The 26959-nt window shown below is 47.5% G+C and overlaps 1 protein-coding gene across 11 annotated transcripts in view; it reads left to right on the plus strand.

The window, feature by feature from the left end:
• Positions 1–26959, plus strand: part of pdlim5a (PDZ and LIM domain 5a) — a 160473-nt gene that overhangs the window by 85712 nt on the left and 47802 nt on the right. For 9 of the 11 annotated variants that reach the window (XM_031817097.1, XM_031817159.1, XM_031817096.1 and 6 more), the window contains exons 6-7: positions 9128–9300; positions 11431–11467. In XM_031817097.1, coding sequence (XP_031672957.1) covers positions 9128–9300; positions 11431–11467 — 210 coding nt within the window. Of the gene's footprint in view, positions 1–6845; positions 6866–8781; positions 8803–9127; positions 9301–11430; positions 11468–26959 lie in introns of all 11 variants that reach the window. The other 2 variants (XM_031817138.1, XM_020467316.2) reach the window with 2 other exon arrangements.

A 26959-nucleotide genomic window follows, 5' to 3' on the forward strand; every position in this document is an offset into this window, starting at 1 on the left:
CTTGTCAGGGTTCAGGGGGTTTAGGTCTGAACTTGTCAGGGTTCAGGTGGTTTAGGTATGAACTTGTCAGGGTTCAGGTGGTTTGGTATGAACTTGTCAGGGTTCAGATGGTTTAGGTCTGAACTTGTCAAGGTTCAGGTGGATTAGGTATGAACTTGTCAGGGTTCAGGTGGTTTAGGTATGAACTTGTCAGGGTTTAGGTGGTTTAGGTATGAACTTGTCAGGGTTCAGGTGGTTTAGGTATGAACTTGTCAGGTTTCAGGTGGTTTAAGTCTGAACTTGTCAGGGTTCAGGTGGTTTAGGTCTGAACTTGTCAGGGTTCAGGTGGTTTAGGTCTGAACTTGTCAGGGTTCAGGTGGTTTAGGTCTGAACTTGTCAGGGTTCAGGTGGTTTAGGTCTGAACTTGTCAGGGTTCAGGTGGTTTAGGTCTGATCTTGTCAGGGTTCAGGTGGTTTAGGTCTGAACTTGTCAGGGTTCAGGTGGTTTAGGTCTGAACTTGTCAGGGTTCAGGTGGTTTAGGTCTGAACTTGTCAGGGTTCAGGTGGTTTAGGTCTGAACTTGTCAGGGTTCAGGGGGTTTAGGTATGAACTTGTCAGGGTTCAGGTGGTTTGGTATGAACTTGTCAGGGTTCAGATGGTTTAGGTCTGAACTTGTCAAGGTTCAGGTGGATTAGGTATAAACTTGTCAGGGTTCAGGTGGTTTAGGTATGAACTTGTCAGGGTTCAGGTGGTTTAGGTATGAACTTGTCAGGTTTCAGGTGGTTTAAGTCTGAACTTGTCAGGGTTCAGGTGGTTTAGGTCTGAAGTTGTCAGGGTTCAGGTGGTTTAGGTCTGAAGTTGTCAGGGTTCAGGTGGTTTAGGTCTGAACTTGTCAGGGTTCAGGTGGTTTAGGTATGAAGCTGTCAGGGTTCAGGTGGTTTAGGTATGAAGTTGTCAGGGTTCAGGTGGTTTAGGTATGAAGTTGTCAGGGTTCAGGTGGTTTGGTATGAACTTGTCAGGGTTCAGGTGGTTTAGGTCTGAACTTGTCAGGGTTCAGGTGGTTTAGGTATGAACTTGTCAGGGTTCAGGTGGTTTAGGTCTGAACTTGTCAGGGTTCAGATGGTTTAGGTCTGAACTTGTCAGGGTTCAGGTGGTTTAGGTCTGAACTTGTCAGGGTTCAGGTGGTTTAGGTCTGAACTTGTCAGGGTTCAGGTGGTTTAGGTATGAACTTGTCAGGGTTCAGGTGGTTTAGGTATGAACGTGTCAGGGTTCAGGTGGTTTAGGTCTGAACGTGTCAGGGTTCAGGTGGTTTAGGTATGAACTTGTCAGGGTTCAGGTGGTTTAGGTCTGAACGTGTCAGGGTTCAGGTGGTTTAGGTCTGAACGTGTCAGGGTTCAGGTGGTTTAGGTCTGAACGTGTCAGGGTTCAGGTGGTTTAGGTATGAACTTGTCAGGGTTCAGGTGGTTTAGGTCTGAACGTGTCAGGGTTCAGGTGGTTTAGGTCTGAACGTGTCAGGGTTCAGGTGGTTTAGGTCTGAACGTGTCAGGGTTCAGGTGGTTTAGGTATGAACTTGTCAGGGTTCAGGTGGTTTAGGTCTGAACGTGTCAGGGTTCAGGTGGTTTAGGTCTGAAAGTGTCAGGGTTCAGGTGGTTTGGGTAAAACTTGTTTTGGCACTGAGGCACTAAAGCAAAAAGCTGTTTTTGTTTTTAGTGTTTTTTCAAGTAAATAAGGTCAAACTTTCCCAGTACTGGAAATATTATTGTGAAACCACAAGGTACGGGCACAATGGCAGATTTAGGCGTAGGGGAAGGACTATGTTTATGTTTTGTAGTTAGTAATAGTTTAATTACTCATTGGCTGTACACAGTACATACAAGTAGAACAGTAGCGAAACAATCCGGACATTTTGTCTAGTTTCATTTCTCCCCCCTTACTTTCCTCCTCCTGTCTGTCCGTCCGTCTGTCCGTCTTTCTCCAATCTTCAAAAGTCCATAACACACCCCCGTTTCCCTCTGTGAGTCCCAGGCTAGAGGAGATAGTCTGACGCCCGTGCATATTTTTAGCCTGCTGTAACCCTATCTGTTTACTGTATGGTGCAGTATGGGAAGCTTTAATGAGGTTTGATGGTGGGGAGCTTTTCCTAAACTTACCATTTGTCGGAAGAAAGCTTTACCGTCTAGGTTGAGCCTGATGTTTTGGCTGTGTGCAAATGAGCTGTCGATGCATCAAGCTGTCAAAACACACACAAAGGCACACACACACATAGATAAATACACGTACACACACACACACACATAGATAAATACACGCACACACACACACACACATAGATAAATACACGCACGCACACACACACACTCACACACACACACGGTGGTCTTATGTGACCCCTAGCCCCGGGTGACAGGATGCCAGAGGGCGTCTCTGTTTCCCTGCTTGTCCCCAAAAATCATATTACCCAGAATATGACACCTCTATAACACCCCTACTATCTCACTAGCTTATTGCGGCTGTTCTGTCAAAGTGGCACACATACCGATTCAGTACATAGACAGCCTTATCACAGAGGATACACCAGAAGGTACAGTGGTGGTGATAACATGGAGATGGTTGAACTCTGTTTACCATTACACACAACTGGGTTTATCTGTATCAGAGTCACTACAACACATCTGCTGGATCCATGTTGGCGTTAAACCCCAGACAGCTGTTCTGTTGCTTAGTCGACACGTGTCTGACTGACTGACTGTCTGTCTGAATGATCCAGCTCACGTTGGTCCTGACACTCAGACAGACAGTCAGATAGACAGACAGTTAGACAGACAGTTAGAAAGTCAAATGGTCAGAAAGGTCAGACAGTCAGTCAGACAGTCAGAAAGGTCAGACGGTCAGTCAGTCAGTCAATTAGTCAGACAGTCAGTCATACAGACAGTCAATCAGACAGACAGTCAGAAAGGTCAGACAGATTGATTTCTTCCTGGTTTATCTCATTCTCTCTCCTTCCCAGCCACACCAGTAACTCTGCTCAGGTTGTGATTCAGATCTCCCAGTAATGGTTTAATTCTCTCCGCCAGTCTCTCCTCAGGCTCAGATGGATCCCGCCTGATCCCGTCTGATCCTGTCTGATCCCGTCCCTGCGTCCCAAATGGCACCATATTCCCTATGTACACTCTTAGAATATAAGGTGCTATCTAGAACCTAAAATGGTTCTTTGGCTGTCCCCATAGGAGAGAACCTTCTGGTTTCATGTAGAAAGGGTTCTACATGGAACCAGAACGTTTTCTCCTATGGGGACAGCCAAAGAACTCTTTTGGAACCCTTTTTTCTTAGAGTGTAGTGCACTAATTTTGACCAGGGCTGATGGGGCTTTGGTCAAAACTAGTGCACTATGTAGGGAATAGGGTGCCATTTGGGATGGAGACCATCTTATGCTCCTATCAGTGAGTGTGTCCTAATAATGCACAGCTGTTAGCACCGTGGTGCTGTAAATATGTCATCTACACTGGTCCACTGGTCCTATATAGGACATGTGAACTGGACAATGTGCACGTACCATTAGGATGCTTTGCTTGACTGTGTTGGACTATATTGTTGTCCGACTGTGTTAGACAGACTGTGTTGTTGTCCGACTGTGTTAGACAGACTGTGTTGGACTATATTGTTGTCCGACTGTGTTAGACAGACTGTGTTGTTGTCCGACTCTGTTAAACAGACTGTGTTGTTGTCCGACTCTGTTAAACAGACTGTGTTGTTGTCCGACTCTGTTAAACAGACTGTGTTGTTGTCCGACTCTGTTAAACAGACTGTGTTGTTGTCCGACTCTGTTAAACAGACTGTGTTGTTGTCCGACTGTGTTAGACAGACTGTGTTGTTGTCCTATTCTGTTAAACAGACCGTGTTGTTGTCCGACTGTGTTAAACAGACTGTGTTGTTGTCCGACTCTGTTAAACAGACTGTGTTGTTATCCGACCGTGTTAGACAGACTGTGTTGTTGTCCGACTCTGTTAAACAGACTGTGTTGTCCGACTGTGATAGACAGACTGTGTTGTTGTCCGACTGTGTTAGACAGACTGTGTTGTTGTCCGACTCTGTTAAACAGACTGTGTTGTTGTCCGACTGTGTTAAACAGACTGTGTTGTTATCCGACTGTGTTAGACAGACTGTGTTGTTGGCCGACCGTGTTAGACAGACTGTGTTGTTGTCCGACTGTGTTGTTGTCCGACTCTGTTAAACAGACTGTGTTGTTGGCCGACCGTGTTAGACAGACTGTGTTGTTGGCCGGCCGACTGTGTTAGACAGACTGTGTTGTCCGACTGTGTTAAACAGACTGTGTTGTTATCCGACCGTGTTAGACAGACTGTGTTGTTGTCCGACTGTGTTAGACAGACTGTGTTGTTGTCCGACTGTGTTAGACAGACTGTGTTGTTATCCGACCGTGTTAGACAGACTGTGTTGTTGTCTGACTGTGTTAAACAGACTGTGTTGTTGTCCGACTGTGTTAGACAGACTGTGTTGTTGTCCGACTGTGTTAAACAGACTGTGTTGTCCGACTGTGTTGTTGGCCGACCGTGTTAGACAGACTGTGTTGTTATCCGACCGTGTTAGACAGACTGTGTTGTCCGACTGTGTTGTTGGCCGACCGTGTTAGACAGACTGTGTTGTTGGCCGACCGTGTTAGACAGACTGTTGTTGGCCGACCGTGTTAGACAGACTGTGTTGTTGTCCGACTGACTCTGTAACTTAGTGAAGTAGAGCAGAGGTTCAACTCCTCGTGTTTGGGAAACATCCTCAACATATATACACGTGGCAGATTATCTGACTTTGATCAGAGTTTTCGATTATCGGCTTGCCTGTGTAATCCATACAAAGTGTTTTTCCTGGGAATGGAAATGTAGCTCAATTTGATCAAATTAATCAAGAGACACTTTGATGTAGTTCGAGTTTAGATTCAGGGTTCAAGTTAGAATTAGACTTTAAAGGTGCAATATGCGATTGGTACCAACATCCTTGTGATTTTAAATGAATGACATAAATCCATTGATTATTTTGCTAGCAGATACCCATAGACTTCCAGTCATTGCGCTAACGCTAGTTAGCATTGGCTTGCAAAACTACCCCTAACTACCTTCATCCTGGACACAGACATAAAAATGGTATCCACTAGTTAACCTGCCTCTGGGGAAGAAGATAAAATCCTGAAGTATCCTTTGAAGCTGGCCACTGAACATCTTCACCTGACTAGATGGATTCTTCCCAAGTCAAGTGGTTGCATTTTCTCCACTGACAGTTAGGGGAGGGAAAGATCATCCTACATCTGTACCTAAGGGAAATTACACCTGGGAGGGATTCAGGTGAAATACCTGCATGTGTGTGCCGTCAGTATGTGGTTGTGTGCCTTTCATTTCAGAGGGGTTGTTGATTTGTCTTCTACTGGTCTAATACTGTCTCGATGGGTAGGTCTATTACTGTCTATCTGGGTAGGTCTAATACTGTCTGTCTGGGTAGGTCTAATACTGTCTATCTGGGTAGGTCTAATACTGTCTATCTGGGTAGGTCTAATACTGTCTGTCTGGGTAGGTCTAATACTGTCTATCTGGGTAGGTTTAATACTGTCTATCTGGGTAGGTCTAATACTGTCTATCTGGGTATGTCTAATACTGTCTATCTGGGTAGGTCTAATACTGTCTATCTGGGTAGGTCTAATACTGTCTGTCTGGGTAGGTTTAATACTGTCTATCTGGGTAGGTCTAATACTGTCTATCTGGGTAGGTCTAATACTGTCTGTCTGGGTAGGTTTAATAATGTCTCTCTGGGTAGGTGTAATACTGTCTATCTGGGTAGGTCTAATACTGTCTCTCTGGGTAGGTCTAATACTGTCTATCTGGGTAGGTCTAATACTGTCTCTCTGGGTAGGTCTAATACTGTCTATCTGGGTAGGTCTAATACTGTCTCTCTGGGTAGGTCTAATACTGTCTGTCTGGGTAGGTTTAATACTGTCTATCTGGGTAGGTCTAATACTGTCTGTCTGGGTAGGTCTAATACTGTCTATCTGGGTAGGTCTAATACTGTCTGTCTGGGTAGGTCTAATACTGTCTATCTGGGTAGGTCTAATACTGTCTATCTGGGTAGGTCTAATACTGTCTGTCTGGGTAGGTCTAATACTGTCTATCTGGGTAGGTCTAATACTGTCTGTCTGGGTAGGTTTAATAATGTCTCTCTGGGTAGGTGTAATACTGTCTATCTGGGTAGGTCTAATACTGTCTCTCTGGGTAGGTCTAATACTGTCTATCCAGGTAGGTCTAATACTGTCTCTCTGGGTAGGTCTAATACTGTCTATCTGGGTAGGTCTAATACTGTCTCTCTGGGTAGGTCTAATACTGTCTATCTGGGTAGGTCTAATACTGTCTCTCTGGGTAGGTCTAATACTGTCTATCCGGGTAGGTCTAATACTGTCTCTCTGGGTAGGTCTAATACTGTCTATCTGGGTAGGTCTAATACTGTCTCTCTGGGTAGGTCTAATACTGTCTGTCTGGGTAGGTTTAATACTGTCTATCTGGGTAGGTTTAATACTGTCTATCTGGGTAGGTCTAATACTGTCTCTCTGGGTAGGTCTAATACTGTCTGTCTGGGTAGGTTTAATACTGTCTATCTGGGTAGGTCTAATACTGTCTCTCTGGGTAGGTCTAATACTGTCTATCTGGGTAGGTTTAATACTGTCTATCTGGGTAGGTCTAATACTGTCTATCTGGGTAGGTCTAATACTGTCTGTCTGGGTAGGTTTAATACTGTCTATCTGGGTAGGTCTAATACTCTCTTTTCCATATGAGAATATCAACCATGTGCTCTCTCCCTTCCTTCACTCTACAGCCAGCAAATCCTGTGACAAAGTGCGTGTGTAAAGCATGCAAGTGTGGTGTGTGTGCTCGTTTGTCTGCGTGCGTGCCTGCCTGTCTGCGTGTGTGCTCGTTTGTCTGCGTGCGTGCCTGCCTGTCTGCGTGTGTGTGTGTGTGTGCGTGTAATACGGTTGGTTTGTGGAGTGCTTTTGACACAATGTAATGGCATGCACATTCACCACTACCTCCCTAACCAGGCTGGAGTTTATATACCAGCCATTATACTACAGGGAAATTAACAAGTTAACCCATGTAAGTGTACTTCCTGCTCACATAGTGCCATTCTATAGAAGTTTGCCTGTTACTTCAGGGAGCAGTGCACATGTTTACTCGCAAGCTACTATGTTACGTTATGCAACACACACACACACACACACACACACACACACACACACACACACACACACACACACACACACACACACACACACACACACACACACACACACACACACACACACACACACACACACACACACAAGAACACACACCCAAACACATGTGCATACAAACATATGGACACACACAGGGTCATATATAATTGCAGACGTGCTGACATGCTGACATGCCGACACATAGAAACGCACACTCAAGCGTCAGCGTTGACACGGGCAGAAAATCACTCACCCAGAAAGGAAGTGTTGACAGGCATTTGTCAGAACCTGTTAATATATCAATCCTTTCAAAGACTCAGACTCAGTCCATCTCAACTATGTCTTTCTCCGTGTGTGCTTGTGTGTGTGTGTGTGTGTGTGTGTGCGTGTGTGTGTGTGCGCGTGCGTGCGTGCGTGTGTGTGTGTGTGTGTGTGTGTGTGTGTGTGGAGACAGAGAGGTCTTGATTTATTGACAGCTTATTAGCATTTGGCCTGTCAACTCCCTGCATCATACTGTACATCACTGCCTCTGCAACACGCAGGAACACTAACCATAGGCAGAGAAACTCCCCATTTCACAACATACTTTCTATTTTCTCTAAACCACAACCAGCCTACTCTTCCCTCATTCTACTGAAATTATTGGATTTATCCTGAAATGCACGGAACATATTTCATCTTATTTTTTAAATGTATGGCCAACCAAATAATAAATTCAGGGCTTGTATTCAAAAGGTGTCTCGGAGTAAGAGTTTGAGTTAATAATGATTATGATTACATGGACAGCGGGGGGGGGGGGGACCTGATCCTAGATCCGCACTCCTACTCCTACGCACTTTGTGAATACGAGCCTTGGTAGCTTGAACGAGCAGCGAAAGCAAGTGGCTCCACCTTGTGGTGGACAGTGAAATTAAAAATCCTCCCGTTGCCCTGTACTTTCGATAAGCAAACACAGTATATAAATATATTCTCACAGAGGCTCTGGAGTTGAGTCCGTTTGTTTCTCTCATTCACACTGGAAGATCCAATTGTCATTATGTACGCTTCAGATATATTTATTTCACCTTTTTTTTAACCAGGTAGGCTAGTTGAGAACAAGTTCTCATTTGCAACTGCGACCTGGCCATATGTGAAGAGATAGACATGGTAGCATGTGGCCATTCCACACTATACAAAACAAAAATTATTCTAGTTGACAATGACTTACACCATTTTCTCAAAGCCTTGCTTGATGATCATCAGTCAGCGTTCCTGTTCACATTTAGCATGAAATGATGCATTTTTTATCGTCATAACAGTTTTATCTTTGTGCTGAAAGTGCTCTAATTTGAAACCTTGACTACTGACATTCACCATTTTAAGGGGATTGTATTAACAGTGGACTAATAAACACAATACTAAACTATTGTTTTTTAGTGTAGTATTCCTTTATATGTACTTTACAGTCTTGCTTCTCGTTGTTTACCTGCGTTTCATTCTCCTTTTACCTTGAATTCTCTGGTTGTTCATGATCCCCTCCTCTTTCCGTCCCACTAGTGGACCACACAGCATTCTGAAGTAAGTACTCACAACACCATTTTTTTTATTTTTAATATCAGACAGAATATCAGACATATTCCTTAACTTTTTGGTCCTTTTCTTTTTCATATATTCTGTCTCTCTCTTTCTCTCTCCACGGACAACTCCACCTAAAAGGTACAAGGAGTGGTCAAATGTGTTGTCGTTTATTGGTCCTTGTGTTGTCCTTGTAATCATTCATGATGTTTGTCGTAATAAAACTATTTCCCAAGTTGGGATCAATGAAGTACTCCTCTCCTCTCCTCTAGAAGGGAAGAGAAACTGTAGTGATGTCTCCTGCTCTGCTCTGTTGTGTCACATGCAGGGTTCCTAGGAAGCCCATTCTGGAGACAGACATTGAGTTCTACCACGTGCCTTCTCATGGAGACGCCAGCAAGAAGCGCCTGATGGAAGACACAGAGGACTGGCGTCCCCGCAGTGGCACCACCCAGTCCCGCTCCTTCCGAATCCTGGCCCAGATTACTGGCACTGAACACCGTGAGTCCCTAACACCAACACCACAACCACCACCACCAACAACAACAACAACAACAACAACACCACCAACACCACCACCAACAACAACAACACCAACAACACTACCAACAACAACACCAACAACAACAACACCAACAACACCAACAACACCACCACCACCACCAACAACACCACCACCACCAACAACACCACCACCACCACCAACAACACCACCAACAACAACAACACCACCAACAACAACAACACCACAACACCAACAACAACAACAACAACATCAACACCACCAACACCACCACCAACACCAACAACAACAACACCACCAACAACACCACCAACACCACCACCAACAACAACACCACCAACAACAACAACAACAACACCACCACCAACACCACCACCAACACCACCAACAACACCACCACCAACACCACCACCAACAACAACACCACCAAACCAACACCACCACCACCAACAACACCACCAACACCACCACCAACACCACCACCAACAACAACACCACCAACACCAACAACAACAACAACACCACCAACAACAACACCACCAACACTATCACCACCAACAACACTATCACCACCACCAACACCACCACCAACAACACCAACAACACCAACACCACCACCACCAACACCAACAACACCACCACCACCAACAACACCAACAACACCAACAACAACAACAACACCAACAACAACAACACCACCAACAACAACAACACCACCAACAACAACAACACCACCAACACCAACAACAACAACAACAACACCACCAACAACAACACCACCAAGAACACCACCGACACCACCACCAACAACAACACCACCAACAACAACAACACCACCACCACCAACCCCACCACCAACACCACCAACAACAACAACACCACCAACACCAACAACACCACCACCAACACCACCACCACCACCAACACCACCACCAACACCACCAACAACAACAACAACACCAACAACAACACCACCAACACTACCACCACCAACAACACCACCACCACCAACACCACCACCAACAACACCAACACCACCACCACCAACAACACCACCAACACCACCAACACCACCACCACCAACAACAACAACACCACCAACACCAACAACAACAACAACACCACCAACAACAACACCACCACCACCAACAACAACACCAACAACCCCACCACCAACAACACCAACAACACCAACACCACCAACAACAACACCACCACCACCACCAACAACACCACCACCAACAACAACACCAACACCACCACCAACAACACCACCAACAACAACACCAACACCACCACCACCAACAACACCACCACCAACAACACCACCACCACCAACACCACCACCAACAACACCAACACCACCACCAACACCACCACTACCACCAACAACACCACCAACACCACCACTACCACAAACACCACCTTCACCAACACCACCACCACCAACAACACCACCACCAACAACAACAACACCACCACCACCAACAACAACAACAACAACACCACCACCACCACCAACACCACCACCACCACCAACAACACCACCAACACCACAAACACCACCTTCACCAACACCACCACCACCAACAACACCACCACCACCAACATCTCCACCCCCAACACCACCACCACCACCAACAACACCACCACCACCAACAACATCTCCACCTGTACCCAGGCCTATCAAATGCATGATAGAATTAAACCACAAAACCAAAAATCATTCTCATGCTTGTATCATCGATGGTCACTGGTGATAATGCAGTAACTTACTTTTTTAGGTTCTACCTAAGAAGTAGAGTTCTATTCATAGAGATACAGGATAATTACAAGAAGGGGATTTTTTCAATGAACACTTGTGTAATAGCAGTTGAGTTTACTATTGAGCGAGCACAATTTGAATAATGTACTTCCTGCACTACTTTTTGGTTAACCGGGGACACTTCCTTCTGTACTTCCTGTTCAATGGTCCACCAATTATGTCCTCATTGACTTGAATGAAGACACCCCTTCTAGTAATTATATCTCTATGGTTCTATTAATGTGAATATATTCCAAAAAGTGCTGATGAGTGGAGTGACGCTATGTTCTTCTCTCCTATGTAGAGCAAGCACAGGAGAGCGATGCGGAGAACAAGACAAAGTAAGTGCTTGGTGATCGTTCTCTCTTGGTTGGTCGGCTCTTACCGCGGTGGTCTTAATTTGCATGGATGTGCTGTTGTTGTTGTTGTTGTTGTCGTTACAGTTACTATTTGGATGATGGGGTTGCGTGTGGAATCTAATAGTCACATTGGGCATCCAGTAGTCACATGGGGCATTTAGTAGTCATATGGGGTATCTAGTAGTCATATGGGGTATCTAGTAGTCATATGGGGCATCTAGTAGTCACAATGGGCATTCGGTCATCACAATGGGCACTCTGGTAGTCACATGGGGCATTTAGTAGTCATATGGGGTATCTAGTAGTCACAATGAGCATTCGGTCATCACAATGGGCACTCTGGTAGTTACATGGGGCATTTAGTAGTCATATGGGGTATCTAGTAGTCATATGGGGTATCTAGTAGTCACATGGGGTATCTAGTAGTCATATGGGGTATCTAGTAGTCACATGGGGCATTTAGTAGTCATATGGGGTATCTAGTAGTCACATGGGGCATTTAGTAGTCACATGGGGCATTTAGTAGTCACATGGGGCATTTAGTAGTCACGTGGGGCATTTAGTAGTCACATGGGGCATTTAGTAGTCACATGGGGCATTTAGTAGTCACATGGGGCATTTAGTAGTCATATGGGGTATCTAGTAGTCACAATGAGCATTCGGTCATCACAATGGGCACTCTGGTAGTTACATGGGACATTCATCCTGTGAATATCTAAACACACACACACAAACACACACACACACACACACACACACACACACACACACACACACACACACACACACACACACACACACACACACACACACACACACACACACACACACACACACACACACACACACACACACACACACACACACCACACACACCACACACACACACACCCACCCACACCACACACACACACACCACACACACACACACCACACACACACACACCACACACACACACACACACACACACCACACACACTATCCCAAATGCCCAAATCCTGTTACAGTAACTCCTGCATGCTTAGTTGACCACCAAATTAGAGGGAGGAAGCCACTTGAGATAAACCTGGCGTAGCCGGAGTTACAGTAAACTGTTTCAATCTGAGAGGTCTGACTCTGGGCCTGTGCTTAGCATAGTTGTAGTGAATGTGGCTCTGGGGTGAGCCTAGTGGCTGGCATCAACCCACAACAAGATGCAAATCTTGGGTCAATTTAGCATTTTTCCTATTATTTGTTAAGGTTAGGATTGGGGAGGGGAAGCTGATCCTAGATCTGTACCTGGTGGAAACGTCACCCTGCAGTGTGGACTGTCTGTAGTGGATTTGGTTTTCCCATGAGAGAACAGAGTTATAAATGAGGTCCTCCAAAATAATGTGTTTGCCAAATGTGACAATATTTACTACAGTATGTTCGACAACTCTCTGTGTGTGTGTGTATGTGTGTTGCTTCCTGTGGTTTTCTTGTGAACATGACCGTGGTGCAGTCTGTGGTGTTTAGGTGATTATAGTGCTGTGGTCATGATTTGCGTTCGCCTTGCGTTCACTCCCTCCTTGTCTTGGTATCCACGTGGATATGGCAGTGCTTGATCATGCTGTGGTCATTAACGTGTTCAATTGAATAAAGACCACTGTCTTTCCTTATAGAAGCATCTTCATGACTGGGGATGTGCATGGCTTCTTGTTTCTGTCCCAAATGGCATCCTATTTCCTGTACAGTGCACTGCTTTTGACCAGGGCCTGTTGGTCTATTTGGAATGCTCACCCGTGTGTGATGTGATCATGCTTCCTGGATTGTTGTGACCAGCAACTCATCCATTTGTCCTTTATTCAGCTTTTCGGGTAACACTTGAAGTGTGGTTCATGACGTATCCATAACAGTGTCTTTAACGCATCATAATGTGTCATAATGGCGTAGCTTTCTACAACTTTGACTTTATATTTCCATATATAGTTTTATTCATATTCTCGTTTTCTTTTCTCTTCCTCTTCTTGACTTTCTTTGTCACTCGCCCTCTCTCCTCACTCCTCTCCCCTCTCTCCTCACTCCTCTCCCCTCTCTCCTCACTCCTCTCCCCTCTCTCCTCACTCCTCTCCCCTCTCTCCTCACTCCTCTCTCTCCTCACTCCTCTCTCTCCTCTCCCCTCTCTCCTCACTCCTCTCCCCTCTCTCCTCTCCCTCTCTCCTCATCCTCCCCCTCTCTCCTCAACTCCTCTCCCCTCTCTCCTCATTCCTCTCCCTCTCCTCCTCACTCCTCTTCCCCTCTCTCCTCACTCCTCTCCCCTCTCTCCTCACTCCTCTCCCCTCTCTCCTCACTCCTCTCCCCTCTCTCCTCACTCCTCTCTCTCCCTCCCTCCCTCTCCCCTCTCTCCTCACTCCTCTCCCTCTCTCCTCTCCCCCTCTCTCCTCACTCCTCTCCCCTCTCTCCTCCACTCCTCTCCCTCTCTCCTCACTCCCACTCCTCTCCCCTCTCTCCTCACTCCCTCCCCTCTCTCCTCACTCCTCACTCCTCTCCCCCTCGTCCTCTCTCCTCCCCTCTCTCCTCACTCCTCTCCCCTTCTCCTCACTCCTCTCCCCTCTCTCCTCATTCTCTCCTCACGTCCTCCTCTCCCCCTCTCTCCTCTCCTCTCCCCTCTCTCCCTCACTCCTCTCCCCCTCTCCTCCTCACTCCTCTCCCCTCCTCCTCATTCCTTCCCCCATCCTCACGCCTCTCCCCTCTCTCCTCACTCCTCCTCCCCTCTCTCCTCACTCCTCTCCCCTCTCTCCCTCACTCCTCTCCCCTCTCTCCTACAACTCTCCCTCTCTCCTCACTCCCTCTCCTCTCCCCCTCTCTCCGCTCTCTCCTCTCGTTTCACCTCACTCCTCTCCCCTCTCTCCTCTCCCCTCTTCCTCACTCCTCTCCGCCTCTCTCCTCCTCCTCTCTCCCTCACTCTCCTCTCCCCTCTCTCCTCTCCCCTCCTCTCCTCACTCCTCTCCCCTCTCTCCTCACTCCTCTCCCCTCTCTCCCTCTCCCCTCTCTCCTCACTCCTCTCTCTCCTCACTCCTCTCTCTCCTCTCCCCGCTCTCCTCACTCCTCTCCCCTCTCTCCTCTCCCCTCTCTCCTCACTCCTTCTCCCCTCTCTCCTCACTCCTCTCCCCTCTCTCCTCATTCCTCTCCCCTCTCTCCTCACTCCTCTCCCCTCTCTCCTCACTCCTCTCCCCTCTCTCCTCACTCCTCTCCCCTCTCTCCTCACTCCTCTCTCCCTCACTCCTCTCCCCTCTCTCCTCACTCCTCTCCCCTCTCTCCTCTCCCCTCTCTCCTCACTCCTCTCCTCCCTCTCTCCTCACTCCTCTCCCCTCTCTCCTCACTCCTCTCCCCTCTCTCCTCACTCCTCTCCCCTCTCTCCTCACTCCTCTCTCTCCTCACTCCTCTCCTCTCCTCACTCCTCTCTCCTCTCCCCTCTCTCCTCACTCTCTCCTCCTCTCTCCTACTCCTCTCCCCTCTCTCCTCATCCTCCCTCTCCCCTCTCTCCTCATTCCTCTCCCCTCTCCTCCTCCTCTCCTCACTCCTCTCCCCTCTCTCCTCACTCCTTCTCCCCTCTCTCCTCACTTCCTCTCCCCCTCTCTCCTCACTCCTCTCCCCTCTCTCCTCACTCCTCTCCCTCTCTCCTCACTCCTCTCCCCTCTCTCCTCACTCCTCTCCCCTCTCTCCTCACTCCTCTCTCACTCACTCCTCTCCTCTCCCTCTCTCCTCTCCCCTCTTTCCTCACTCCTCTCCCCTCTCTCCTCACTCCTCTCTCCCTCACTCCTCTCCCCTCTCTCCCTCACCCCTCTCCCCTCTCCTCACTCCTCTCCCCTCTCTCCTCACTCCTCTCCCCTCTCTCCTCACTCCTCTCCCCCTCTCTCCTCACTCCTCTCCCCTCTCCCCTCTCTCCTCAATCCTCTCTCCTTACTCCTCTCTCCCTCTCTCCTCTCTCCTCACTCCTCTCTCTCCTCACTCCTCTCTCCCCCTCTCCTCTCTCCCTCTCTCCTCACTCCTCCCTCCTTACTCCCTCTCTCCTCACTCCCTCTTCTCACTCCTCTCTCCCCCTCTCCTCTCTCCCTCTCTCCTCACTCCTCTCTTCTCACCCCTCTTTCCTCACTCCTCTCTCCCTCTCTCCTCACTCCTCTCTCTCTCTCTCCTCTCTCCCTCTCTCCTCACTCCTCTCTCCTTACTCCTCTCTCTCCTCACTCCTCTTTCCTTACTCCTCTCTCCTTACTCCTCTCTCCTTACTCCCTCTCTCCCTCTTCTCACTCCTCTCTCCCCCTCTCCTCTCTCCCTCTCTCCTCACTCCTCTCTTCTCACTCCTCTTTCCTCACTCCTCTCTCCCCCTCTCCTCTCTCCCTCTCTCCTCACTCCTCTCTCCTTACTCCTCTCTCCGTCTCTCCTCACTCCTTTCCGGGTGGGTGGCAGAGCGAAAAAGGTGAACACCCAGGTGATCGGACCGAAATACACCAAGCTGAGAGACTGGCATCACGGGGTGTCTGCACGCACACTCAACGTCCTTACCCTCCAATAGTGCCCTCTGTTTGTGTGAGTGTGTCACTGGTGTAGTACACACCCCCCGCAGCCCCCGCAAGGCAGGGCCCCCCCAAGATTTTGGGGTTGGGGTCCCTCTGGAGATCGTGCCCCCCAGATAGCGTATGAAGATTTCATAAGCCATTTTTTTTTTTTGAATCACAGGAAATGATCTTTTTCTCTCAGCCTCATGGCAGAATGTGTAAAATAGCACCAGATTATCTATAAAACAGGTTTCTCTGTCCTATGTTTTTTTCTTTTTTTCTTAAAGAAAATAATTAATTTGGTTGGGGGAGGGGAGGGGCTCTTACTCGGAGCCTGCGGGTTGCCATGTGTGTGTGTGTGTGTGTGTGTGTGTGTACTTGCGTGCGTATTAGCCTAGAGCACAACTGCCATCCCAAATGTCATCAACTGTGTCCCGTCTAATTTTCCTACCCAGTTTGGCTCACAATCTCACAGTATATTTCTCTATAGTATATTTCTCTATAGTATAATGTTCTATAGTATATTTATCTATAGTATAATGGTCTGTAGTATATTTATCTATAGTATAATGGTCTGTAGTATATTTCTCTATAGTATAATGGTCTATAGTATATTTATCTATAGTATAATGTTCTGTAGTACATAGCTCTTCAGAGAGATGCAATATCTTAGTGTAACAGTTGGGTCATGTTTGAAACCTGATACAGTGTCTACTGATGGTTGATTGGTTGACTGGCTGATTGGTTGATTGGTTGTACTGTATCATGTGACCATTAAAAGTAGAAGTTGCTCCAGCCAGTGACACACAATATTATTGGGGATTGAACACAATAAAACCATAAGGGTTATTTCCATTGTGGTGTAGATTCCTCATGAAATGTATGTGTACTGCTGGGTATTCAATTAAAACAGACACTGCCAACAAAAAGTGGAGCGTTTTTGGGCAGAGGACCCTTGATTACAGGGTTGGACGGCTACAGTGGGCCTGCTGCTGTGGTTGACAGAATAATCAAACATATTAAATAGATACACTGAGGATACAAAACATTAGGAACTCCCTCAGAACAGCCTCAATTCTTTGGGGCATGGACTCTACAAGGTGTCGAAAGCAGTCCACGAGGATGATGGCCCATGTTGACTACTATGCTTCCCACAGTTGTGTCATGTTGGCTGGATGTCCTTAGGATGGTGGACCATTGTTGATACACACAGAAAATTCTTGAGCGTGAAAACCCCAGCAGCGTTGCAGTTCTTGACACACTCAAACCGGTGTGCCTGGCACCTACTACCATACCCCATTCAAAGGCACTTAAATATTGTGTCATGCCCACTCAACCTCTGAATGGCACATATACTCACAAGGCTTAAAAATCCTTCTTTAACCTGTCTCCTCCCCTCTGCACTCCTACTCTGGCATGTCCTGGGGAAGGGTTTTCTGTGAAAGGTATTCAGACACTCTTGGAGGACAAATGGGACGTTTTTCTGGAGAAAATAAAAGTTGTATTATTGTTAGAAACAGACTACTTCTGCTAGTATCATTTCATCCCTGGGATTGAGTTTTTATAACTTATAAAACCGTGTATTGTGATGATAACAAAAATTATAGCAAGAGCCACATCATGTATCCACAGCAGAGAGAGAGAGAGAGAGAGAGAGAGAGATATGCACATATATGTGACATAGTACACAATCTTCGGAAAACACTTATAGCTCGTGAGCGCTACTTTCAGAAATACTGGCTAAAAAGTATACACATGTACCGGAGAATCTCTTTAATACATTACATTATGTACAGGGTATATTAGCCTCAACTTCTGTTATGTGCTTTGAATGTGATGTCATCATGAGTTGTCATGATGTTTCAATAAAGTTAAGAAGCATTCATTTCAACCTTTCTATCTTCTTCTTCTCTCTGACAATAGTTCTCCCATTATAGCTGAGACAAACGATGGCCAGGTCAGGCACAGTCACACTCATCCACTCTCTAACTGCTGACCTCTTCACCTTTGACCTTTCGACTCCTCACTCTGCACTGTCCCTTTGTGGACATACAGTGAGCTCCAAGAGTATTGGGACAGTGATAAATTGTTTGTTGTTTTGGCTCTGTACTCCAGCACTTTGGATTTGAAATGATATCATGACTATGAGGGTAAAGTGAAGACTGACAGCTTTCGTTTGAATGTATCTTCATCCATATCGGGTGAAGAGTTTAGAAATTACAGAACTTTTTGTACATAGTCCCCCCATTTTAGGGGACCAAAAATACTGGGACAAATTCACCAACATGTGTATTAAAGTAGTCAAAAGTTGAGTATTTGGTCTCATATTCATATCACCAATGTCTACATCAAGCTGGTGACGTTTTTGCTGTTTGTTTTGGTTGTATTTCAGATGATTTTGTGCCCAATAGAAATGAATGGTAAATAATGTATTTAGCCATTTTAGAGTCACTTTTATTGTAAATAAGAATATGTTTCTAAACACTTTTACATTAATGTGGATGCTACCATGATTACAGATGATCCTGAATGAAATGTGAATAATGATGAGTGAGAAAGGTACAGACACACAAATATCATACCCCCCCGCCCCCCCAAAAAATGCTAACCGCTCTCCATTACAATAACAAAGGAGGTTAGCATTTTTGGGTATGTAAAGTACCAGTCAGAAGTTTGGACACACCTACTCATTCCAGGGTTTTTCTTTGTTTGACTATTGTCTACATTGTAGAATAACAGTGAAGACATCAACACTATGAAATAACATATGGAATCATGTTGTAACCAAAAAAGTTTTAAACAAAACAAAATAAATGTTATATTTGAGATTCTACAAAGTAGCCCCCCTTTGCCTTGATGACAGCCAAGTGAGTCTCTCCACACAGTTGTGAAGCACGAAAACGTTTCTTCCCCATCAGGAGGCTGAAAAGATTTGGCGTGGTCCCTAACACCGTACCCAAATCGGTCCGGCATGTGCTCCATCGTGCGCCATCGTGCACAAATTGGTTTTGTCCCCCCACACAAACGTGATCACAACACGCAGGTTTAAATGTCAAAACAAACTCTGAACCTATTATATTAGTTTGGAGACAGGTCAAAAAGCCTTAAACATTTATCGCCTACCAGACAAGCTAAACTACTTCCATGCTCGCTTCGAGGCAAATGGCACTGAAACATGCATGAGAGCACCAGCTGTTACGGAAGACTGTGTGATCACACTCTCCGAAAGCCGATGTGAGTGAGACCTTTAAACAGGTCAAATTTCACAAGGCCGCAGGGCCAGACGGATTACCAAGACGTGTAGTGCGAGCATGCGCTGACCAACCAGCAAGTGTCTTCACTGACATTTTCAACCTCTCCCTGTCCGAGTCTGTAATACCAACATGTTTTAAGCAGACCACCATAGAGCCTGTGCCCAAGAACACTAAGCTAACCTGCCTAAATAACTACCCGACCCGTAGCACTCACTTCTGTAGCCATGAAGTGCTTTGAAAGGCTAGTCATGTCTCACATCAACACCATTATCCCAGAAACCCTAGACCCACTCCAATTTGCATACCACCCCAACAGATCCACAGATGATGCAATCTCTATTGCACTCCACACTGCCCGATATCCTGACAGGACGCCCCCAGGTGGTAAGGGTAGGTAACAACACATCCACCATACTGATCCTCAACACAGGGGCTCCTCGGGTGCATGCTCAGCCCCCTCCTGTACTCCCTGTTCACTCATGACTGCACAGCCAGGCAGGACTCCAACACCATCATTAAGCTTGATGATTACACAACAGTGGTAGGCCTGATCACCGACAACGACGAGACAGCCTATAGGGAGGAGGTCAGAGACCTGGCCGTGTGTTGCCAGGACAACAACCTCTCCCTCAACGTAACCAAGACTAAGGAGATGATTGTGGACTCCAGGAAAAAGAGGGCCGAGTACACCCCATTCTCATCGACGGGGCTGCAGTGGAGCAGGTTGAGAGCTTCAAGTTCCTTGGTGTCCACATCACCAACAAACTATCATGGTCCAAACACACCAGACAGTCGTGAAGAGGGCACGACAAAACCTATTCCCCCTCAGGAGACTGAAAAGATTTGGCATGGGTCCTCAGATCCTCAAAGGTTCTACAGCTGCACCATCAAGAGCATACCGACCGCAAGGCACTACAGAGGGCAGTGAAAACAGCCCAGTACATCACTGGGGCCAAGCTACCTGCCATCCAGGACCTCTATACCAGGCGGTGTCAGAGGAAGGCACTAAAAATTGTCAAAGACTCCAGCCACCCAAGCCATAGACTGCCCCCCTGTATATATTCTCCACATTGACTCTGTACCGTAATACCCTGTATATAGCCTCCACATTGACTCTGTACCGGTACCCCCTGTATATAGCCTCCACATTGACTCTGTACTGGTACCCCCTCTATATAGCCTCCACATTGACTCTGTACCGGTACCCCCCCTGTATATAGTCTCCACATTGACTCTGTACTGGTACCCCCTGTATATAGCCTCCACATTGACTCTGTACTGGTACCCCCTGTATATAGCCTCCACATTGACTCTGTACCGGTAACCCTGTATATAGCCTCCACATTGACTCTGTACTGGTACCCCCTGTATATAGCCTCCACATTGACTCTGTACCGGTAACCCTGTATATAGCCTCCACATTGACTCTGTACCGGTACCCCCCCTGTATATAGCCTCCACATTGACTCTGTACCGGTACCCCCCTGTATATAGCCTCCACATTGACTCTGTACTGGTACCCCCGTGTATATTTAATTAAAATTTTTAAATTTGTACCTTTATTTTACTAGGCAAGTCAGTTAAGAACAAATTCTTATTTTCAATGACGGCCTAGGAACAGTGGGTTAACTGCCTGTTCAGGGGCAGAACGACAGATTTGTACCTTGTCAGCTCGGGGATTTGAACTTGCAACCGTTACTAGTCCAACGCTCTAACCACTAGGCTACCCTGCCGCCTCCACATTAACTCTGTACAGGTATCCCCTGTATATAGCCTCCACATTGACTCTGTACCAGTACCCCCCCTGTATATAGCCTCCACATTGACTCTGTACCAGTTCCCCCCCTGTATATAGCCTCCACATTGACTCTGTACCACTACCCCCCTGTATATAGCCTCCACATTGACTCTGTACCTGTACCCCCCCTGTATATAGCCTCCACATTGACTCTGTACCTGTACCCCCCCTGTATATAGCCTCCATATTGACTCTGTACCGGTACCCCCCTGTATATAGCCTCCACATTGACTCTGTACCTGTACCCCCCCTGTATATAGCCTCCACATTGACTCTGTACCGGTATCCCCCTGTATATAGCCTCCACATTGACTCTGTACCGGTACCCCCCTGTATATAGCCTCCACATTGACTCTGTACCTGTACCCCCCCCTGTATATAGCCTCCACATTGACTCTGTACCTGTACCCCCCCTGTATATAGCCTCCACATTGACTCTGTACCGGTATCCCCCTGTATATAGCCTCCACATTGACTCTGTACCTGTACCCCCCCTGTATATAGCCTCCACATTGACTCTGTACCGGTATCCCCCTGTATATAGCCTCCACATTGACTCTGTACCTGTACCCCCCCTGTATGTAGCCTCCACATTGACTCTGTACCGGTACCCCCCTGTATATAGTCTCCACATTGACTCTGGTACCTGTACCCCCTGTATATAGCCTCCACATTGACTCTGTACCGGTAACCCCCTGTATATAGCCTCCACATTGACTCTGTACCGGTACCCCCCTGTATATAGTCTCCACATTGACTCTGTACCTGTACCCCCTGTATATAGCCTCCACATTGACTCTGTACCTGTACCCCCTGTATATAGCCTCCACATTGACTCTGTACCGGTAACCCCCTGTATATAGCCTCCACATTGACTCTGTACCGGTACCCCCCCTGTATATAGCCTCCACATTGACTCTGTACCGGTAACCCCCTGTATATAGCCTCCACATTGACTCTGTACCGATAACCCCCTGTATATAGCCTCCACATTGACTCTGTACCGGTAACCCCCTGTATATAGCCTCCACATTGACTCTGTACCGGTAACCCCCTGTATATAGCCTCCACATTGACTCTGTACCGGGAACCCCCTGTATATAGCCTCCACATTGACTCTGTTACCGGTACCCCCTGTATATAGCCTCCACATTGACTCTGTACTGGTACCCCCCTGTATATAGCCTCCACATTGACTCTGTACCGGTACCCCCCTGTATATAGCCTCCACATTGACTCTGTACCGGTACCCCCCTGTATATAGCCTCCACATTGACTCTGTACCGGTACCCCCCCTGTATATAGTCTCCACATTGACTCTGTACCTGTACCCCCTGTATCTAGCCTCCACATTGACTCTATACCGGTAACCCCCTGTATATAGTTCTCCACATTGACTCTGTACCTGTACCCCTGTATATAGCCTCCACATTGACTCTGTACCGGTACCCCCCTGTATATAGTCTCCAAATTGACTCTGTACCTGTACCCCCTGTATATAGCCTCCACATTGACTCTGTACCGGTAACCCCTGTATATAGCCTCCACATTGACTCTGTACCGGTACCCCCCTGTATATAGTCTCCACATTGACTCTGTACCTGTACCCCTGTATATAGCCTCCACATTGACTCTGTACCTGTACCCCCTGTATATAGCCTCCACATTGACTCTGTACCGTAACCCCCTGTATAGATAGCCTCCACATTGACTCTGTACCGGTAACCCCCTGTATATAGCCTCCACATTGACTCTGTACCGGTAACCCCCTGTATATAGCCTCCACATTGACTCTGTACTGGTACCCCCCTGTATATAGCCTCCACAATTGACTCTGTACCGGTACCCCCCTGTATATAGCCTCCACATTGACTCTGTACCGGTAACCCCCTGTATATAGCCTCCACATTGACTCTGTACCGGTACCCCCCCCGTATATAGCCTCCACATTGACTCTGTACCGGTACCCCCCCTGTATATAGCCTCCACATTGACTCTGTACCGGTAACCCCCTGTATATAGCCTCCACATTGACTCTGTACCGGTACCCCCTGTATATAGCCTCCACATTGACTCTGTACCGGTACCCCCCGTATATAGCCTCCACATTGACTCTGTACCCGGTAACCCCTGTATATAGCCTCCACATTGACTCTGTACGGTACCTACCCCCTGTATATAGCCTCCACATTGACTCTGTACCGGACCCCCCTGTATATAGCCTCCACATTGACTCTGTACGGTAACCCCCTGTATATAGCCTCCACATTGACTCTGTACGGTACCCCCCTGTATATAGCCTCCACATTGACTCTGTACCGGTACCCCCCTGTATATAGCCTCCACATTGACTCTGTACCGGTACCCCCTGTATATAGTCTCCACATTGACTCTGTACCGGTACCCCTGTATATAGCCTCCACATTGACTCTGTACCGGTAACCCCTGTGTATAGCCTCCACATTGACTCTGTACCGGTACCCCCTGTATATAGCCTCCACATTGACTCTGTACGGTACCCCCTGTATATAGTCTCCACATTGACTCTGTACCTGTACCCCCTGTATATAGCCTCCACATTGACTCTGTACCGGTAACCCCTGTATATAGCCTCCACATTGACTCTGTACCGGTACCCCCTGTATATAGCCTCCACATTGACTCTGTACTGTACCCCCTGTATATAGCCTCCACATTGACTCTGTACGGTACCCCCTGTATATAGCCTCCACATTGACTCTGTACCGGTACCCCCTGTATATAGCCTCCACATTGACTCTGTACCGGTACCCCTGTATATAGCCTCCACATTGACTCTGTACCGGTAACCCCTGTATATAGCCTCCACATTGACTCTGTACTGGTACCCCCCTGTATATAGCCTCCACATTGACTCTGTACCGGTACCCCCTGTATATAGCCTCCACATTGACTCTGTACCGGTACCCCCTGTATATAGCCTCCACATTGACTCTGTACCGGTACCCCCTGTATATAGCCTCCACATTGACTCTGTACCGGTACCCCCTGTATATAGCCTCCACATTGACTCTGTACCGGTACCCCCTGTATATAGCCTCCACATTGACTCTGTACCGGTACCCCCTGTATATAGCCTCCACATTGACTCTGTACTGGTACCCCCTGTATATAGCCTCCACATTGACTCTGTACCGGTACCCCCTGTATATAGCCTCCACATTGACTCTGTACCGGTACCCCCTGTATATAGCCTCCACATTGACTCTGTACCGGTACCCCCTGTATATAGCCTCCACATTGACTCTGTACCGGTACCCCCTGTATATAGTCTCCACATTGACTCTGTACCTGTACCCCCTGTATATAGCCTCCACATTGACTCTGTACGGTACCCCCTGTATATAGCCTCCACATTGACTCTTGTACCGGTACCCCCTGTTATAGCCTCCACATTGACTCTGTACCGGTACCCCCTGTATATAGCCTCCACATTGACTCTGTACCGGTACCCCCTGTATATAGCCTCCACATTGACTCTGTACCGGTACCCCCTGTATATAGCCTCCACATTGACTTCTGTACCGGTACCCCCTGTATATAGCCCTCCACGATTGACTCTGTACCGGTACCCCCCTGTATATAGCCTCCACATTGACTCTGTACCGGTACCCCCTGTATATAGCCTCCACATTGACTCTGTACCGGTAACCCCTGTATATAGCCTCTACATTGACTCTGTACCGGTACCCCTGTATATAGCCTCCACATTGACTCTGTACCGGTAACCCCCTGTATATAGCCTCCACATTGACTCTGTACCGGTACCCCCCTGTCTCTTATACACATCTAGATGTGTATAAGAGACAGGTATATAGCCTCCACATTGACTCTGTACCGGTACCCCCTGTATATAGCCTCCACATTGACTCTGTACGGTACCCCCTGTATATAGCCTCCACATTGACTCTGTACCGGTACCCCCTGTATATAGCCTCCACATTGACTCTGTACCGGTACCCCCTGTATATAGCCTCCACATTGACTCTGTACCGGTACCCCCTGTATATAGCCTCCACATTGACTCTGTACCGGTACCCCCTGTATATAGCCTCCACATTGACTCTGTACCGGTACCCCCTGTATATAGCCTCCACATTGACTCTGTACCGGTACCCCCTGTATATAGCCTCCACATTGACTCTGTACCGGTACCCCCTGTATATAGCCTCCACATTGACTCTGTACCGGTACCCCTGTATATAGCCTCCACATTGACTCTGTACCGGTACCCCTGTATATAGCCTCCACATTGACTCTGTACCGGTACCCCCTGTATATAGCCTCCACATTGACTCTGTACCGGTACCCCCTGTATATAGCCTCCACATTGACTCTGTACCGGTACCCCCTGTATATAGCCTCCACATTGACTCTGTACCGGTACCCCCTGTATATAGCCTCCACATTGACTCTGTACCGGTACCCCCTGTATATAGCCTCCACATTGACTCTGTACCGGTACCCCCTGTATATAGCCTCCACATTGACTCTGTACCGGTACCCCCTGTATATAGCCTCCACATTGACTCTGTACCGGTACCCCCTGTATATAGCCTCCACATTGACTCTGTACCGGTACCCCCTGTATATAGCCTCCACATTGACTCTGTACCGGTACCCCTGTATATAGCCTCCACATTGACTCTGTACCGGTACCCCTGTATATAGCCTCCACATTGACTCTGTACCGGTACCCCCTGTATATAGCCTCCACATTGACTCTGTACCGGTACCCCTGTATATAGCCTCCACATTGACTCTGTACGGTACCCCCTGTATATAGCCTCCACATTGACTCTGTACCGGTACCCCCCTGTATATAGCCTCCACATTGAACTCTGTACGGTACCCCCTGTATATAGCCTCCACATTGACTCTGTACCGGTACCCCCTGTATATAGCCCTCCACATTGACTCTGTACCGGTACCCCCCTGGTATATAGCCTCCACATTGACCCTGTACCGGTACCCCCTGTATATAGCCTCCACATTGACTCTGTACCGGTACCCCCTGTATATAGCCTCCACATTGACTCTGTACCTGGTACCCCTGTATATAAGCCTCCACATTGACTCTGTACTGTACCCCCTGTTATAGCCTCCACATTGACTCTGTACCGTACCCCCTGTATATAGCCTCCACATTGACTCGTGTACCGGTACCCCCCTGTATATAGCCTCCACATTGACTCTGTACCGGTACCCCCCTGTATATAGCCTCCACATTGACTCTGTACCTGTACCCCCTGTATATAGCCTCCACATTGACTCTGTACTGGTACCCCCTGTATATAGCCTCCACATTGACTCTTACCGGGGTACGCCCTCTGTATATAGCCTCCACATTGACTCTGTACCGGTACCCCCTGTATATAGCCTCCACATTGACTCTGTACCGGTACCCCCTGTATATAGCCTCCACATGACTCTGTACGGTACCCCCTGTATATAGCCTCCACATTGACTCTGTACCGGTACCCCCTGTATATAGCCTCCACATTGACTCTGTACCGGTACCCCCTGTATATAGCCTCCACATTGACTCTGTACCGGTACCCCCTGTATATAGCCTCCACATTGACTCTGTACCGGTACCCCCTGTATATAGCCTCCACATTGACTCTGTACCGGTACCCCCTGTATATAGCCTCCACATTGACTCTGTACCGGTACCCCTGTATATAGCCTCCACATTGACTCTGTACCGGTACCCCCTGTATATAGCCTCCACATTGACTCTGTACCGGTACCCTGTATATAGCCTCCACATTGACTCTGTACCGGTACCCCCTGTATATAGCCTCCACATTGACTCTGTACCGGTACCCCCTGTATATAGCCTCCACATTGACTCTGTACCGG

This window comes from Oncorhynchus kisutch, linkage group LG3, assembly GCF_002021735.2.
Source record: "Oncorhynchus kisutch isolate 150728-3 linkage group LG3, Okis_V2, whole genome shotgun sequence".
Lineage (NCBI taxonomy): Eukaryota > Metazoa > Chordata > Actinopteri > Salmoniformes > Salmonidae > Oncorhynchus > Oncorhynchus kisutch.